The sequence below is a fragment of the Condylura cristata genome, unplaced genomic scaffold, assembly GCF_000260355.1.
Source record: "Condylura cristata isolate star-nosed mole 26May11 unplaced genomic scaffold, ConCri1.0 scaffold00016, whole genome shotgun sequence".
NCBI lineage: Eukaryota > Metazoa > Chordata > Mammalia > Eulipotyphla > Talpidae > Condylura > Condylura cristata.
In genome coordinates this window covers 10979833-10997094 of record NW_004567117.1, presented here as the reverse complement: position 1 = coordinate 10997094, position 17262 = coordinate 10979833, and the positions used below count along the sequence as shown (strand labels likewise).

Here is a 17262-nt window from a genome sequence, read left to right as displayed (position 1 = left end):
CTTAAGATGGATCCCTGATAGGTAGAACAAATGAGTATTTTCCAGCTCAGGGAATGTTCTGGAGGAAACAGAGGCCCTTGGACATACGACATGGCTTATACCAAGAAAGCCCCCATGACTGATGATAAAAGTCCAAAGCAGAGTTTGCACCAGGCAATAACTGTCCAGGGATATGTAAAGTAGCTGCCGAGTCTCATGGTCACGCCCTGTCTGAGCAACTTGGCAGTATTCTGACTTGGTTAGCAAATCTCTAGAAGGAACTTAGTTATATACTGACTTGTAGTTGTGCTATTCAAGGAGAAGTAAAGAAGTTTTTTTGAAAACAGTATGAAACTGACTTTGCTAACTGATAAAGGAATTTGTTTCATTTCCTTTCAACTGCTTCAGAGAAATATCTTCTTTTACTGAATATTCTTTTTTCTTCTTCTTTTTTAATACAGTGTTTCTAGACTTCAAAGGGAGTTATGTGAAGGGAGAATAGGTTTTATCTTTCTGTCTCTTAGGATGCTGGGTCACCAGAATCTTATCAGCAAGAAAGAGGAATCACATAAGTAAAGAGAAAACACATCTGGAATATATCAACATTTTAGTTCATTAAGACTGTATTTGGAAACCCAAATTACATGTTATATTATCTTATTTTTGTCATTAAAGGCCTAAGGGATGGGGACTTGAAGGAGAGAAAAGAGGGGCAATTGTCTTGCTCCCTCAAACTCTCTCCACTTCATCCTGATCAGATTACACTGCAGAGTGGGTCAGGCTGACTTTCAGGATTTTAGGGTTGTAGGAAAGACCTAGAGTTACAGCAGTGCCCCATGAACAGGTAGCTCAGAGGTCCCTGGGCAGCAGTCGAAGCTCTTAGGGAGGTCAGCCCTGATCCACAAGTCATCCTTCCATGTATCCTCTCAGTAAGCCTTACTGGCTACTTGCCTCAAGACTAGGTGCTAGTCAGAGAGACAACAAATAACAAGTCTTTTGTTTTCATGGAAGTTATAGTGAGGGTGGTAAGATGGGCACCCCACTGGCTACATGATACAGTGTGACGGGCTAAGAGTAAAAAGACGCCACTGGGAACGAATAGAAGGGCACCTTACTCAGCCTTCAGGGGCTTCTCTTTTAAGTGAAATATGAAGGGGAAGAAGGTGCCATTTAGGTGGAGAGCACAGAAAAGGTCTTCAGGCAAATGGCCCAACTCATGTCAGAATAGAGAGGGTTTTCCAATGTCACAGATATGGAAGAGCTATCTGTATCTTTATAACAAGCAAACAACAAAAAATAGTGTGGGGGGAGGATTGAGGGACTTTTTTCCTTGGGTCTTTCTGTATCCTTCTGGAAGCATAATTCCTTGACCTTACTTCCTTGCAGAGGTAAAGCTTACAAAATAGCAAACCTTTCTCCTCTCTGTCAAACCCTCCTTATCTCTGTTTTGTAGTAAGTGACACAGTACTGACGCCCAAAGATACTAAGTGGCTGTTGTTTTTTTTTGTTTTTTTTTTTTAAGATTTATTTATTTGCGCCTACAGAACTGGGATACAGGCCAGAGGCTCAGGGGCAGCGAGAGTCTTCACCAGAGACAGAGTGGGGAGCAGAACAGGCAGACTGATGAAGTACACTGCTGAGGGGAGCAGGGAGCGGGCCAGGAGAGGTCTGCTGTGCCATGTGGTCTCCTCTGGGGCAGGCGGGAATTGAACTCATGCAGAAGTGGCTTTAGCTTCTTAGTGCTGTGCTTTAACCCACTGCACCACCAAGGAGGGCCATCGCTGTTTTATTTTAAGCTTCTCTTTTATATGGGTTTGATAGGAAACTTTATAGAGAAGTCAATTAATGACCTAAGTAACCTGGTAAAAGAGGAGAGCTAGTCTGACTTCACTGGGACAAAAAAATCCTCTTTTCTCTACTAAGTTCCTTCCCAATCCTCAGCCTCAGTCCAGCCCGCATCATGATTCAGGTGCCTTTCGCAGCACTTACACAGTTAATGCCACATTAAAGTAACTCTTCAGAAATGGTTAAAATGATCTGGTAATCTTCCAGGTTTCCATCACCCAAATTCATCCACCAGCACACTACTGGATACACATAAAATTGGGTATAGTCTTATAGGTAGGATAACAAGACTTTACTATTTTTAACATGTGTTGCCATTCTAGTGGCTAGATCTGTATAAATATAGTCATCGGAAAGCAAGTAACAGAGATAGCCTCCATGCTGAGACCAAAAGTAGGACAGGTGACTCAGTTACATCATCTTTGCTCATCATAACAACCTTGAAAAGTGACATTACTATTTCCATTTTACAGATGGTGAAACAGGAAACTCTAACTCGTTATAGCTCCTTACAGAGCCATGCAGAGGCCTTAGTATGATGCCTGGCATGCCAGCAAGCACTTAATTAACATTCACGCAAATGGCAGAATTAAGAATTGAACTTGGGTCTCCTGGCTCCAAGCCCATTTTCTTTCCAATATACTGTGTTTCCTCAGGAAACCACTGAACACGGGGCGGGGGGGAGGGGCAAGTTTGAGGGAATTCACTTTGAATCTTTTTGTCCCTAGGCCAAGTCTATGGGACAAAGAACAGAGAGGAATGTGTGGGAATTCGCCATTGCTCCTCTGTCAGTTCTGGCGGAAGAAGCTGAGATGGCAGCCTAGTGAAGGTTCTGAAGATCAGTAGATCCCAAACCTGCCTCTTGTTGAAGCCAGAGATGTCTGTCTTACGTGTCTCTGACAGGAAGGTTTCCATAACTGTCTGCTATAAAGCTTTGTGTAATTCATGATTCTGAATCACGACACTTCCTACCTGTGGCATCTAGAATGGAGCGGGATGGGAGCCCACTTTATCTGCAGGTCTGGAGGATTCCGGCAGAAATCATCCACTGAGCTTAAAACAGACAGGCTGAAAGAATCCCTGGTGGCCCATAAAGTATAGCTAAGGTGACAGTGCTGCCTCTGTGTTTAATTTCTACAGGGCAATATTTTTATGGAACAATAGTGATCACAGTAAATGTACCGAAGAGGAAAAAAGGAATTAGTTGGTCAATCCCTGGGTTAAGTAAGTCATATCTCTGAATATCTTGTATTTGGTGTGTGTTAACTGAGGTGTCCAGGAGGGCCTCTTAGAGATAAAACCAAAAAGAAAAAAAATAGGAATTAGGAGAAGCAACAAAGATGAGAAATCTTTATAACTTAACAGAGGGCCATTACTGTTGCTGAATTGAGTCAAAAAGAATTGCTGCTTCCATCCCTTCAGATCCCACAGCTTTAGGCAGTTTAAGATACACAGATGGAGCTCATAGGGCTGCTAAATTTTGCACTTAGGCATTAGTGAAACACTATATGTGCATTCAATTAATAAAGGAAACTTGCTAATTGAAAAAGTACTTACCTTTGTATCCCAAAATGGCTACTGTGATTGTTAGCAAGGCACACAAAATATATAATAATATGATAGAAAACTTCAGTGCCCAATTATTTTTACATTTGGTACATTGTGTTCCTTCCTGAATCCCTGTAAGAGAAATTAACTTTTAGTAACAATAACCAAAACATCATTTCAGAAAGTATCTTTTTGCATTTTAGTTCAAATACTATGACTAGTTTTTACATATGCCTTACGAGAGGTATTTTAAAAGTAAACATGCCATGTTAGCAAACAGCCACTTCAAATATTGCCATGATATTGTTATAAAGGATTTGAAAATAGTATATAACCTAATAGCTATCATAGGATAGCTTCAAATCAAATTCCATTTGGGTCGTTCGCATTATATGATCTTTTCTCTATATAACAAGAGATTTAATATACCCCAATCTACTTTTTTCAATCATTACTGGACCTATTGCAATCCACTATAGGTGAATTCACTATATATGTACACAAGTTAAGAAAGTTATGACTTGTCCATTGTTTCATTGGTGTGTTCAGCTTAGTTCCTACTGACTTGGAAGAGCCAATTATTAGATCCGTAGGAATGTAGAATGCTGTTAAACTGTTGGTAGCTTGAAATGAGCCCTGGAGGGAATATTTACACCACAGAAATTGGTAAACATTACACATTATCATACCCGCAGTGCTGGTTTACCAGCATTCCATTGATAAAATGTACTATAATCTTTTAACAGAAAGTACAGGTAATTTTATGATTCAAGCACTTAGTACATAACCATTTTTGTATATGTACAAAGACATCTTTAAGTTATCAGAGTGATATGAATAACAACCACAGAACAACCAGGAAAACCAGACATTTTTGATGAGAGGAGGTAAATTTTTACTGCTCACAGTTCAACTTTGAAAAACATTCTAATCTAAGAGTGAACCACCATCACTTCTGCAAGTGAGTCCAGAAACTAACCCATAAAAAGGGACCTTTCCACAGACTGATTAGAAACACAGAAGACAAAGACTGTGGACATTTTAATGTGAAAATCACCTTGTAAAGAGTATCAGAAGACTCCTTTCCCTGCCCCGTTTCCCTAAGTGTGTCTTACTAATAGCATCCCCTGGGAGCAACAGCATATAAAAAGACTGATCTCCTGTAATTGTGCTAACTTTTGATGGAAAAGTCATGGGGATTAGAGCACAGCTGAAGTTCCTTTCCTTTGGTTTGTAATTTTACGCATCATGCCCTCTTTAGTGAAGAGTTCTTCAGCTGTGTTTAATGCAAAATGATGACAGGAACAGCACAGAACAATGACTTTCCGGGTTCACCAATCCCTCCTGTATTCTGGGCTATAGAGTCGAGGTGCAGAGTAGGGGGGAAGGGGTTCAACATGTCTGTTCCATGACTTAGGACAGTCCTACTCGAATTCTGGGGTGCGCTGGACTCACCTGAAGGGCTCATAAGTGTTTCTGGCCCTCCCTGGTGGTGCAGCAGGTTGAAACACAGCACTAAGAAGCTAAAGCCACTTCAGCATGAGTTCGGTCCCCCGTCCCACAGGTGATCCACATGGCACAGCAGACCTCTCCTGACCTGCCTGCTGCTCCTCTCACCAGTGTACTTGATCTGCCTGTTCTGTTCCCCACTCTGGTGAATCCTCTCATCACACCCCTGCATTTCTGGCCTGTACCCCAATGCTGCTCGTCTGGAGACTGAGCTTCAGAATGGTGCTATCAGCGTACTTGCAAATCACATTGTTGAAACACAGATTCTGATTCGGTACATCTGAGGTAGGAGCTAAGATTCTACATTTCTAACGAGGTCCTGGTGGTCCTTAGTCGGAGAAACATAGTTTAAGGAGCTATGGCTTAGAAGATGGTTATGCTGGATGAATGCTTGGTGAGCTGATTCCTTACGGATAATATCAGATTTAGTGATCAAACAGTCCTAGAGTAAGTCAGATTCTCCGTATCAGTTTTCCTATTTCTTTGATCCCTTTTTCTTTCTAGCCTTGAACTGCTACCTGGATATCTCAGCGTCACCTCTCATGTCCTAAACTGACCTGGTACTAGCCTTTCCAAACAATTTACCCAACATTCTTATTTCCATCCAACCTAGAAACTACTATCCCAGTCCCCCAAGTAATTATACTAAAAGGCAACTGTGATTGCTCGCTAATTCTTCTGTCCATATATTCTCTAATTCAGTCAGCTATTCTCTAATTCACTAGACTCTGCTAACTTTCCTGTGATCAGTTCAGCCTGTTACTGATGTTCACTCACCGCACACTGTGCCCATTTCTGAGCTAGTTTCTTTACACACAGCAGTACTAATCCATATAATAACCCTGCATGGAAGCCCAATAGTGAGAGGTAAAATGAAATCCCAACACCCAGCCAGGATTCACACCTGGGTCTGTCTGGCACATGATCTCTCCACTATACCCTGGTACCTCTCTTGGGTCACTCTTTTTCATTTCCACTACCATCATCCTAGTGAGATCCTTCAACCTCAGTAGAAACTTATTCTTCCATTCCCATTGGAATCCAGCTTCACCCTGTACTAAAATACTGTTGTCTTGGAACAATGCCAAAAAAGAAAACAAACACAAAAAGATCTTCAATGGCTCACAAAAGAAGGAACACATAGACACACCGGCAGACTCCCTCATTCACTTCCTCATCAGTTCTTGGGTCTCTACATGCTGCTAGTTTAAAATAAAGATCCCGTAATTGAGTAGTAGTGAAAATATTTTTGGAATTGGGAATGGAGAAAGGCAGAAGCACAAACATGCAACAGTTCATGTTCAGAGATACTAAACTTGCTGTGGTGACAACTATAAAATACAGAGGCATAACAGACACGGGGCTCATTGAAGAACATTTTTATGGTTGATGGTATGGGGGGGAGGGGAGGTTCAATCCTTTGGATTTTAGTACGATAGTGGTGAGCTCTTTTTACCTCTCCAGGACTATTTCCTACATTCCATTAGAAGAGCCTTAGAGATCTGGTCAGAGTGGAGATTATGGTAGATGAGACATCTGGGGTACAAGCATGGTATGACTGATGGGACAGTAAGGCCAGGTCCTGCTCCCAATGCCATGGTCTTTCCTTCCTCTCCTTGTCATGTGTGCAAATGCTGTTTGCCCTGGGGAGCTGCACATGAGTACTTAGGTGGACCTGCGCCCAGACAGTTGTCACTGGTTCACATTCTGCACAGCAGGGTCCTCACCTCATGATGTGCATTTCTCCTCGCTGACTGTATCAGCATTTAATCAATATCAGATGGCACTGCCTGGCCTCCCTTTCCACTTGACACACTTTCTTTGTCTTGTTTTTTCTCCCCCCTAGACTTATTTTTAATAAGAATCCTGTTTTATCTTTCCCTTTTTGCCCTCCGCTGGGAGGACATCTGGCTAAACACACGGATGCCTACTACAAAGAGACCCTGCTGGCTCACGTAGTTGGGGGACCCTGCCTCCATGAACCTAGATGGTCACAAAAAACATTCAAGAGAAATATCCCCCTGTTACGAGTCTTTGTAGTGTTTGTTTTCCTAGCATTACTTTCCTGAGACTGGGGACTTTGTTCCCATGAGAGGTGGGAGATAGAAGGGACGAGGGAACAGATCTGGAGAGTGCAGTGGATGAGAGAGTCTAGTTCAGGAAATGAGACAGTTTTTGCCCCTTTACACCAGCACCAACAGATCTGACTTATCAAAAACTTGGCCCCAAAGAGCACATTTGTAAGTCATTGGGCCACAGACAGCGTGCGTTTGAAGGAGCCATGCCTTTCCATTGGTTATTCCTTTTGAACGATCTCCCACTGAACTTGATTTTTGGCTCAATTTCTGAATGTATTTTCCATTTTCCAAGTCTTTATTATACAAACTTTGAGGGCCAAGTGAAGCCAGAATCACTGTGGTTAACTTCTTGAGTATTCTACGGAAGTACAGAATAGGCTGATAATTTGGTCCCCAGTGCCCAAATTCAAGTTCCCCAAGTTGCCCTGTTTCCAATAACACATGTTTAAAGTCAGGAGAGTGGGGGTGAGGTGGGGCTGCCAGTTGGGGGCGGTTAGCTGATTGGAGAGAATAATTCAAACACTGCAGGAATGACCCTGCAAAGCACAGAAGAACTCACCAGCAAAGGGAATTCTTTTCTGCTGTGGTTCTCCATAAAGAGCCCTCCCAAGTGTTGTGGTCCAGGCTCCAAGCCAGTCTGTTTGTCCAATCTTTTTGGAGAACAAAAGAGCCTCCTTCACTATCTTATTTTTCTGTCATATGCATCGGCAAGAGAGGGCTCGGCTCATCTGTTCGAATGCATTCATATTGCTCATCCCCTCCCCCTTATCAGGTGAAGGTTGGGTTGTTGGACGAGTGGGGCTCTTCTGGGCTGTCTTCATTATTGTGTCTGTAGCTCAGCGCTGTTGCCGTAAAGATCATGTTACTAGAGAGAAGCTTCAGAAAGTTGGTAGGTTGCAAAATCCAGAAAACCACAAGTTTTGATCTGAGATTTGCAGTGACCTTTTCATGTGGTTTTTTTATAGTTATTAATCTACTGCCTGGTGGCATATATTCCCATAAGCCCATGAGAATGCTTGGGCTCTAACAGTAAAACTGATGATTCAAATAAATTCCTGTAATTAAAATGCCCTCAAAAGCAACAAAACAGTAAGAGTTAACATTCTGGTTAGTTATTTGGATGTTATGCAATATCACTAGCATAAAAGCTAAATACACAAAACACTTTATCCTGCAAATAATTATTTTCCCTTTATTATAAAGGTCATTTATGAAATGATGGGATAAGGATTTAGTTACTAAAAAAAAATTTTTTTTCTAGTTAAGGAGTAATTTAGTTCCACGAATACAGTTCCCAAACCTGAACACCATATTATATGCCACCTTTCCGACAAGAACTGGAAGTGGAAAGCACTTCCTTGTGCAAAATATGAAGTCTCCTAGCATCTCTGTATTCATCAAGATACAAACCAAAACATACTTAGAAAAGTTGTATGAGTAAAAAAATTTTTTTTTAAAGATTTTATTTATTTATTCATACAGAACTGGGGTACAGGCCAGAGTTGTGGAGGGTGAGAGGCTTCACCAGAGACAGAGTGGGGAGCAGAACAGGCAGATCATGGAAGTACACTGCTGAGGGGAGCAGCGGGCGGGTCAGGAGAGGTCTGCCACACCATGTGGTCACCTCCGGGGCAGGCGGGAATCGAACTCATGCTGAAGCGGCTTTAGATTCTCAGTGCTGTGCTTTAACCCGCTGCGCCACCAGGGAGGGCCCGAGTAAAAACTTTTTAACATTCATTTTGATCTTATGTTACTGTCCTGCAAATATCAAGCATATAGTCTTTTTCATTAAAAAAAATGTCATGTATATAAAAAAGCACTCTGGGCCCTCCTCGGTGGCGCAGAGGGTTAAAGCACAGTACTGAGAATCTGAAGCCACTTCCGCATGAGTTCGATTCCCGCCTGCCGCCTGCCCCGGAGGAGACCACATGGCGAGCCAGACCTCTCCTGACCCGCCCGCTGCTCCCCTCAGCAGTGTACTTCGTAGATCTGCCTGTTCTGCTCCCCACTCTGTCTCTGGTGAACCTCTCACCGCCCCTGAGCCTCTGGCCTGTACCCCAGTTCTGTATGCACAAATAAATAAATAAATCTTTAAAAAAAAAAAAAAAAAAAAAAAGCACTCTGTTCCAGTTTGGTTTTATTAATTTAAAATAATTGTAATTTAGGGCTCTCCCTGCTGGCACAACAGCCTAAAGCACCGCATTATGAAGTTCTCTGAAGCCACTGCAGCATGAGTTCTATCTCCAGCCCCGGAGCTGACCACATGGTGCGGCAGACCTCTTCTGACCCGCCTGCTGCTCCTCTCAGCATTGTACTTTGTCAATCTGCCTGTTCTGCTCCCCACTCTGTCTTTGGTGAATCCTCTCACCTATCACACCTCGGCCTGTATCCCAGTTCTGTAAGCATAAATAAATCTTTTAAAAAATAATTGTAATTTATCAAAAATATGTAACTTAAACTCGTTGTACTAAATAAAGAATTGTAGGGCACAGTCTGATGTGATGATGCTACTCGGAATATATAGTGCCTCAAAGATGGCTATTATTTTCTCTGTGGTTTTTGTAATTTAAAAAAATCCTTTATTATAAGAGCTGTATGCAAATGCTTTCAATTCTGAGAGGAATTCTTCTTGCTCATTGGGGAGCTTGAGTATAACATCTCTTACATTTGTCTCTCCTAGCTGGTCCCATTCCTCTTGGCTCTCTTCTTACTCATTTTATTCTATGGGTATGGAATGAATTGGCAACAATCCTGATGATACATTCAGCAGCCCTGACTACTTCATTATGGCAGTACCAAACAATGTCTTTTTGTGATTAGGCACTGAATCTTTTAATTAAAAGGACTCATGGAAATTCAGCTCTAACTCAGCCATCAGAGTCTGCTGTATAATTGAGTTGGACACTTTATTTGGACGGTCACTAGACATTTGTTTAATGGGTAAGAGTTTGCTATTTCTACATAGGCACTGAGGAATTGCTGAAGACAATACTGCATCACTGAGTTTTCTATGTGCCAAGCACACCCACCGCATTACTTATAATCCCTGTAGAGTAGGAAGTAAGAAATATGGTGTTTTATAGATTTTTAGCAAAGCGGGAATCAAGGAGGTTAAGTACCCAAGTTGGTGAGTGGCAGTGCTGGAGCTGAACCTGTATTATTACACATTGCTCTCCCAAGTGTACTGAATTCTAGTATGGAAAACAAAATAAAGCCAGCTAACTCAGCAAGCTGACAAAGTTAGACTTGTACAAGTGCTTTGTCAGGATAAAGAAGTGCAGAAACATCCTTTCAAATGTTGATAGGGGAGTCTCAGATGTGAGCCATGAAATTTAGTCTCAGGTAAGTGAATTGTTAGAGGCCTGAGGCTTGTACAGGCTGTGATGGCTCTCTTACTGGTCTGTGGTGACAAGCTGGAGCAGCAAGTTAATTCCATCCTAAATAAACACTCATTATCTCAGAGAGGTCAGGGTTGGCTAGTAAGGTCTATTAGCCCTTCAACGGAATTATCCCCCAATGGTGATGGAATTTTTGGAATGGGGTGAGCTGAGGAGGGAATTTCAAGGCAAACTAGGGAATATACAGGGGACTTGAGTCCAAGACAAATTAGTTGAAATCAGTTTCAAAAGCCAGTTGACAATGGCTCATTCATACACAGAATCAAACAGCCTGTGGTTCAAGTCTGCAGGATTGGTGAGGTAAGTTAGCAGACAAGAAGGAGGAGAAATAGGGTTGTTTAAATAGTGATAAAAAATTAATTTCTCTTCACTCCCCTTAAAAAATAATCTGCCGTTGTGCAGCAACAAAACCAGTGACTTTGGTTCAATTTGGCCCCATGGTTCAGAAATCCATAGTAATTCTCCACACCAGCTATCAGACAGCACCAGCTAACTCAGAGCACATTGCTCACCAGCCAGCATCCCCTCACCAGCCAGATTCTCAGCACCTCACAGCCGGCAGGCACAGTGTGTTTGCTGGCCAAGGTCCGGCCATTTCACCATTATGGAAACGCAGCCTGGTGGATTCTGCTGCCCAGCCCAGTGACACACTGGCTAGCCCTGGCTGTAAGACTCGGGTTTCCAGATTTTGAATTTCTCCACCAGAGAGCTTGAGATCCCCAATCACTGCCGATGTCACTCCATTTCTTTCTCACTACCTCCCACTTATTCAAGAAATAAGTGTGGGGCATCTACTATGTACAAGGCACTGGGGATAATGGTGAGCAAGACTTGCTTATGGAATTTACTCCATGGGGAATATGTTTTAATGTTAGAAGGTGAAAAATGGTATGGCGAAAAATTCTGGCACGGCAAGAACTGTGGGAGGAGAGGTGACAGTAATTCTAAGAGAGGAGTAGGAGAAAGCTTTACTGAGTAGCAGTACTTCAGTAAGAGCTTGAAGGAGTGTGGGGAGATACGGTGGGGTATCTGGACCACACGCCTCCTCAACGAATCCTTTCCTAGGTCTTGCTAGGCCTGAGTCCCATCAGCACCTGTGCAGGTCAAATGGCATAAAAATGCACACTCCTTTGCGTGCTTTTCAAGTACTTCCATTGCCACTCTGAAGGCTACTATCTCTAGTATGGAGTTTTAATTTTCTGCAGTATTGCTTTGCCATTTCTCTAAACATATTAGTGCTTTCTCGTATTCTGCACGTCACGCAGTTTGGCAAATACATGTCCGAGTGTGGATCCTGGCCATGGAAAAGTGGGTTCATCACCCCCTCCAGTGACTCCCTCATACACACAGGGGAGCAGCCACTTCCCATCTCTTGGGGCTCTTCACAATTTTCTCATCCACTTTCCACCTTTGCATCTAGCCTTCTATGGAACAAGTGACAGGCTGATCTCACTGTTCTGGGAGAGACATTCACCTCCACGGCCTGACAGTTGGGATCCTGAGGCCTGAAGGAAGAGGGTCTTTTGACCACAATGGAGGACTGGGATTTAATAATCAAACCAATCCTTGCGACCCCTTCCATGGCTTAAATGGACCCCAATATTCTTAAACAGCACAACAGCATTTCTACATTTGGTGTCCTTCAGTATCACAAGGCTGATCTGGTCGGGCAAAGATGAGAAAAGTAAGCCCATTCATAATCAAACATTTCTTTGAGGGGGATGTTGCTTTAAAATGCTTCTGGGGACAGCTGAGAAAGGAACATAATGATGGTGGGATGTTGCGCTGAGCAGGCAAGTCTCAGTTAATGACCATGTATTTTGTTGTTTATCACTGAATTGATGTTGGGGCATGTGGAAATTATGCTGTAGAGCAGGTGCTGGCAAAAAGGATACTCAGCCCCCCATCTCTTCCACAGTTATTGAAACATTTTAAACCAGCAGAACTAGTATTTTGATGAAAAGGGGGAGGGGGATTTAATGTAAGTGAAAATATCAGTCAGGAACCAGCTTGACAGACATTCCTTGTTTCTCTATGAACATATGCTTTTGCTTTTTCCAAATAAAGCCTGGTGTTGAGATCACTTAAATTAAGTCAGAGCAGAAAGACAGATTTACTGATCTATTCTGTCCTAAATGTCACCTCAGTTTTGAGCCATGATGAGAAATGAATCCATAGACTTGAAGGGACCCTAACAAGGGGAGCTGGCAAATAAACCATGGGAAAACAGGAGGGATCTGTGTCTGTGAGCCCATGATGTTATGAGAAGTGTGTGGCCCCAAGTTTAGTGAGGACTACCCCATTCACTAGTTTGTCATTCACACTTGATTTAAAATTGGACCAAGAAACAGGAAGAAACCATTTCATGCAACAGACAGCTCTGTGGGTGTATAGGTCAAAGCAATGAAGCCAGAAAATAAAGATGGAAAGCCACTACAGAAGAAAGCCAGAGAGCATGTGATGAATTATGACTGAATGTACATTAAAGGGGAAGATGTGTGCCTGTTTAAATGTGTCAGTCATAAATTAATTTTTTTAAGATTTATTTATTCATGCAGAACTGGGGTACAGCTTAGAGGTGCAGGGGCAGTGAGAGGATTCACCAGGGAGCAGAACAGGCCGACTGACAAAGTACACTGCTGAGAGGAGCAGTGGGCAGGTCAGGAGAGGTCTGCCATGCCATGTGGATCACCTCTGGGGCAGGTAGGGATCGAACTCATGCTGAAGTGGCTTTAGCTTCTTAGGGCTGTGCTTTAATCCTCTGTGCCACCAGGGAGGGCCCTAAATTTTAAAAAATTATTTAAAATCAAAATAACTGAATACAAAGATGGATACACACCCTGATTTTCTTCAGATAGTAGAGAGAATTTTTAAAAAGGATCTCTAAGGTAAAAAAAAATCCAATTCACAATTTTCCACAGATTTCTTAAGGGGCATGCGGCAGTCAGTTTACAATAATCGGTGAGATCCAATTATTTATATCTTTTCACAGCTCCATGCTCAGTGACTTCACACGGGCACCCTGAAAATGGCCAGGCTGAGAGTTATTTCCACTACAGATATTAGCAAATGATACAAATCAGGCTTTTGCCTCTCTGGCGAGCTGATTGGTAAACATTTGCCAGCACATCGTTTAGCCTGGCCTAAATGACCGTTCGCCTGTAAATAAATCCATATTTGCACTGTCCATATGGAGCGATCACTGAGAAGCCCAGGATCAATGGCATCGTCGATCCTGAACATGGTGGAAATCATATTGGACCACTGTTGCTTTTCTCCCCCTCAGGGCTCTCAAGACCTTTTATGCATGTTTGTGAGTAATATTTTTGCGCAAATTATATGTCTGGAACTTAAAACTTTCATGGAAACCTAACACATTTCACATTCATAATCTCTGGGGTGGGGGATAAGCTGACGTTCTCAGGGTCATCAACACATCTTACTAACTTCATACCACAGATATGGTTTGGTCCTAACCTTGACAAACCACCCTGAGAGTAGTTTTCTCCTCACACACAGGGGACAGACAGAGGGACTGGTCTGATTTGTCTCCCACCTAGAGTCGGAAGCCCACGTGAAGAGGACGAGCCTGGGTGAATGGTCCTAAGGACACACAGTTATGGAAGACACATTTAGATTCAGACAGAGGAGTAAACCTAGAGGAAGGGATTTTGAAAGGCAGTTTTCAGTTTCAAAGACATTCTCTTGCCTTCTAAAATCATATAATAATTTTTTAAAAAGATTTATTTATTTATTCATATAGAACTGGGGTACAGGCCAGAGATGCGGAGGGTGAGAGGATTCACCAGAGACAGAGTGGGGAGCAGAACAGGCAGATCGATGAAGTACACTGCTGAGGGGAGCAGCGGGCAGGCCAGGAGAGGTCTGCCCCGCCATGTGGTCACCTCCGGGGCAGGCAGGAATCGAACTCATGCGGAAGTGGCCCAAGCTACGTAGTGCAGTGCTTTAACCTGCTGCGCTACCAGGGAGGGCCACATATAATAATTTTACAATCCCATCTGCTAGAGCCTAAAGGAGCAGAAAACTTACATATAGTCATAAGATGTACAAGTATCAGTGACAGCAACACTGAGACCCAGAAGCAGAAAAGGGAAATATTAGAAATACACTAGCCATGCTGCTCAGAGCGAAAGCAGAATGCCTTTTGAACATGATCTCTTACAGCAGAAAACTGCAGATTATGATAGGGAACACATCAGCTCTGGTGCATTACTTGTATTTCATGCACCAAAAAATGAGTTTTACTTCCCAAATGATCAATCTTCTAATCAAGCTTTTAACTGGTTAAACAGGCTAAAGGAAGAGGCTTAGGACAACCAACATCCAATTCAGACCTAGTTCAGCTTTTTCTCCACTATCCCAGTCAATATGGAATTTGGGTTAACCCCAAATTCTGATGTTAATCATCAGAACTACTCACTAGGGAGTCATTGATATATCGCATTTCTAATTTGCAGCATATATTTGTTTATATTAATTCCTAATAAAAAATATATTTGTTTATATTAATTCCTAATTAAAATACTGTAGATGTTTTCTGCTTATACTTTTGAGACATAAAGACTATATCCTGGTTAGGAAGAGGCGTCTTCTAGTCCTGACTACACCGTGGGCTGCCAGGGTCGGCTTGACAAAGGATGCACACCCTTTTAGCACAAGGCCAAATAGAGCTCTTCCTTCCTGGGGCTATGAAGGGAAATTACTGGAAGGCAAAGTTTGAATGAAGACAAGCCAGCAGTGCCATCTTGCAAACACAAAGACAGCACTATTTCATTATCTTCATATTATTCATGATCCTGAAGAGGAACTGAAACAGAAGAATTCAGTCTGTTTGGAAATGAGGAATAAAATGAGGTCTGGACTTAATAGTTCCAGCTACTATGCCCTGTTCCTTCCTTCTGGAAAGCAGTTGTGTTACAGCAGCAGAGCTAGTAAAGACAACCAACCACCTGTAAATACAACCTACTGGTTTCCCTGAAACAATCCGTCACTTTATACAGCACTTAGGGGAAACAACACCTAATAAACAACACCTAGTAAAAAGCAAAAGCACATATACTACAGTAAAAGGAAAAATCCCACTTACAACTGTGGTTATGACAGTGCTTATAAAATTAGAAGAACTAATTTATTAGGGTATACAAAGCCCCAAATAGTGGTGTGGCTATATATTTAATACATTTTATCTACAGGGATGATTGCTTGAAAGTCTGCTTTGCTTTGAGATTGGTGGGAAGATTTGTCTGTTTCTACTCTTTCTGGCCTACATGTTTACCCAAGTGGAGCTGGAAAAGTCCGGAGCTCTGGGAAGACTCCTCACAAAGGTTTTTGCTATATAGCTTGAGCACTGTTTGAAAAGAGAAACAGAAGTTTTTGGAGAAAAAGAACAGAGACTTATGGTCATCTAGACAGAAAAGGAGAGAAAGGGGAGGGCTGTGGCATGAGGGAAATGCAAACAAGCAACAGTCCCCACGAAGCAGCCCTGAAGGAGGTCCTGCCATGGCGTCATTTGCACCTCACCGCTGGGCAACGCTGAGGTGCAATGTCTGCGTTTTGCTCATTAGACACAGAGATGTTATGGAGTATTTCTATTAAAGAGCAGCTTCTGGGGAGTGAGTGAAGAGAACACAAACTAGAGCGTGAAATAAATGTCTGCATAAACACCATGTAAGATTACATAGGCATCTAGGGCAAAAGGGAACAAGCCTGTGAGTTAAGAAGGGAAGACTGAGCCAGCCTCCACCTTTAAAGTATGGTGATTCTTATTTCCCAATGGGCCTATCTGCTTCAATTGAAGTTTTTTTTTTTTTTTAAAGATTATTTTATTTGTGCATACAGAGCTGGGGTACAGGTCAGAGATACAGGGGCAGTAAGCGGATTCACCAGAGACAGGTGGGGAGCAGAGCAGGCAGACTAATGAAGGAGAGGTCTGCGGCGCCATATGGATCACCTCCCGGGCAGGTGGGGATCTAACTCATGCAGAAGTGGCTTTAGCTTCTTAGTGCTGTGCTTTAACCTGCTGTGCCACCAGGAAGGGCCCTAATGAAGCTTTTATACCTGAACATCTGATCCTCAGAACAAGGTGGGACTTATGCTCCTAGTTCCCCCTCAGCCAAGAGCCTCATGTAGCAACCAAATACTGTGTCTGCCCATCTGTCTGGGCAACAGTCAACCCTCCCACTTGGGTGCCCTGTCTAGGCAATGAAAACTTTCTTCTTTAAATGCATTTCAGATTTCTCCCAAACTGCAACTCCCCTCCTTCTAACAGCTCTCATGAAACACAAAATAGGTAATAAATTGATAGGAACTGACTCCATGTATTTTTATTGCACTCTCTCATTTCTATTAGGTCAAGCAACCATGGTGCTGAAGTGCCAGGACCCCTTCTAGGAGCAGACTATTCAAGCCCTTGAAGTTGATGAAGAAGCAGGTATCAATAACATTGGCTAACAGTCCTGTTTTGTGGGGGTGCACTTAACAACTGTTATTTATTGATACCAGGTAACATAAAATCACACAGTGCCAAGAATTTAATGATCCACAGGTATAATACTATTGCACACAGAAAGTGTTTTGTACCTTATGAAGTGGCTGACCTTCCAGGAAAAGAAGTTGGACTTCCTTCTGTTTTGGAAAGGGAACAGAGATGACATGTCTGCAGCAGCACATGAAGCCCGCTGAGAGACTACTGCGAAATGGTTTGTTAAATCAAGCAAGTAAGAAAGTCACAGACATGGTCACTCTAAAGCCTACCAAAGCGAACCCCAATGTAAACGCCTTAAGGTTTGAAATCAAACCACAGTCAACTAGGTTTTAAACTGTAGCAGATCAAGTATTTTCTTTACTTCTACATTTCTTTTTTTTTTTTCTAAAGATTTATTCAT

At 42.5% G+C, this 17262-nt stretch overlaps 1 protein-coding gene across 1 annotated transcript in view; it reads right to left on the bottom strand.

The window, feature by feature from the left end:
• COLEC12 (collectin sub-family member 12) overlaps nt 1-17262 on the bottom strand; it is a 165958-nt gene that overhangs the window by 29707 nt on the left and 118989 nt on the right. Inside the window, exon 3 of the mRNA XM_004683772.2 lies at nt 3382-3504. Coding sequence (XP_004683829.2) covers nt 3382-3504 — 123 coding nt within the window. The remainder of the gene's footprint in view (nt 1-3381; nt 3505-17262) is intronic.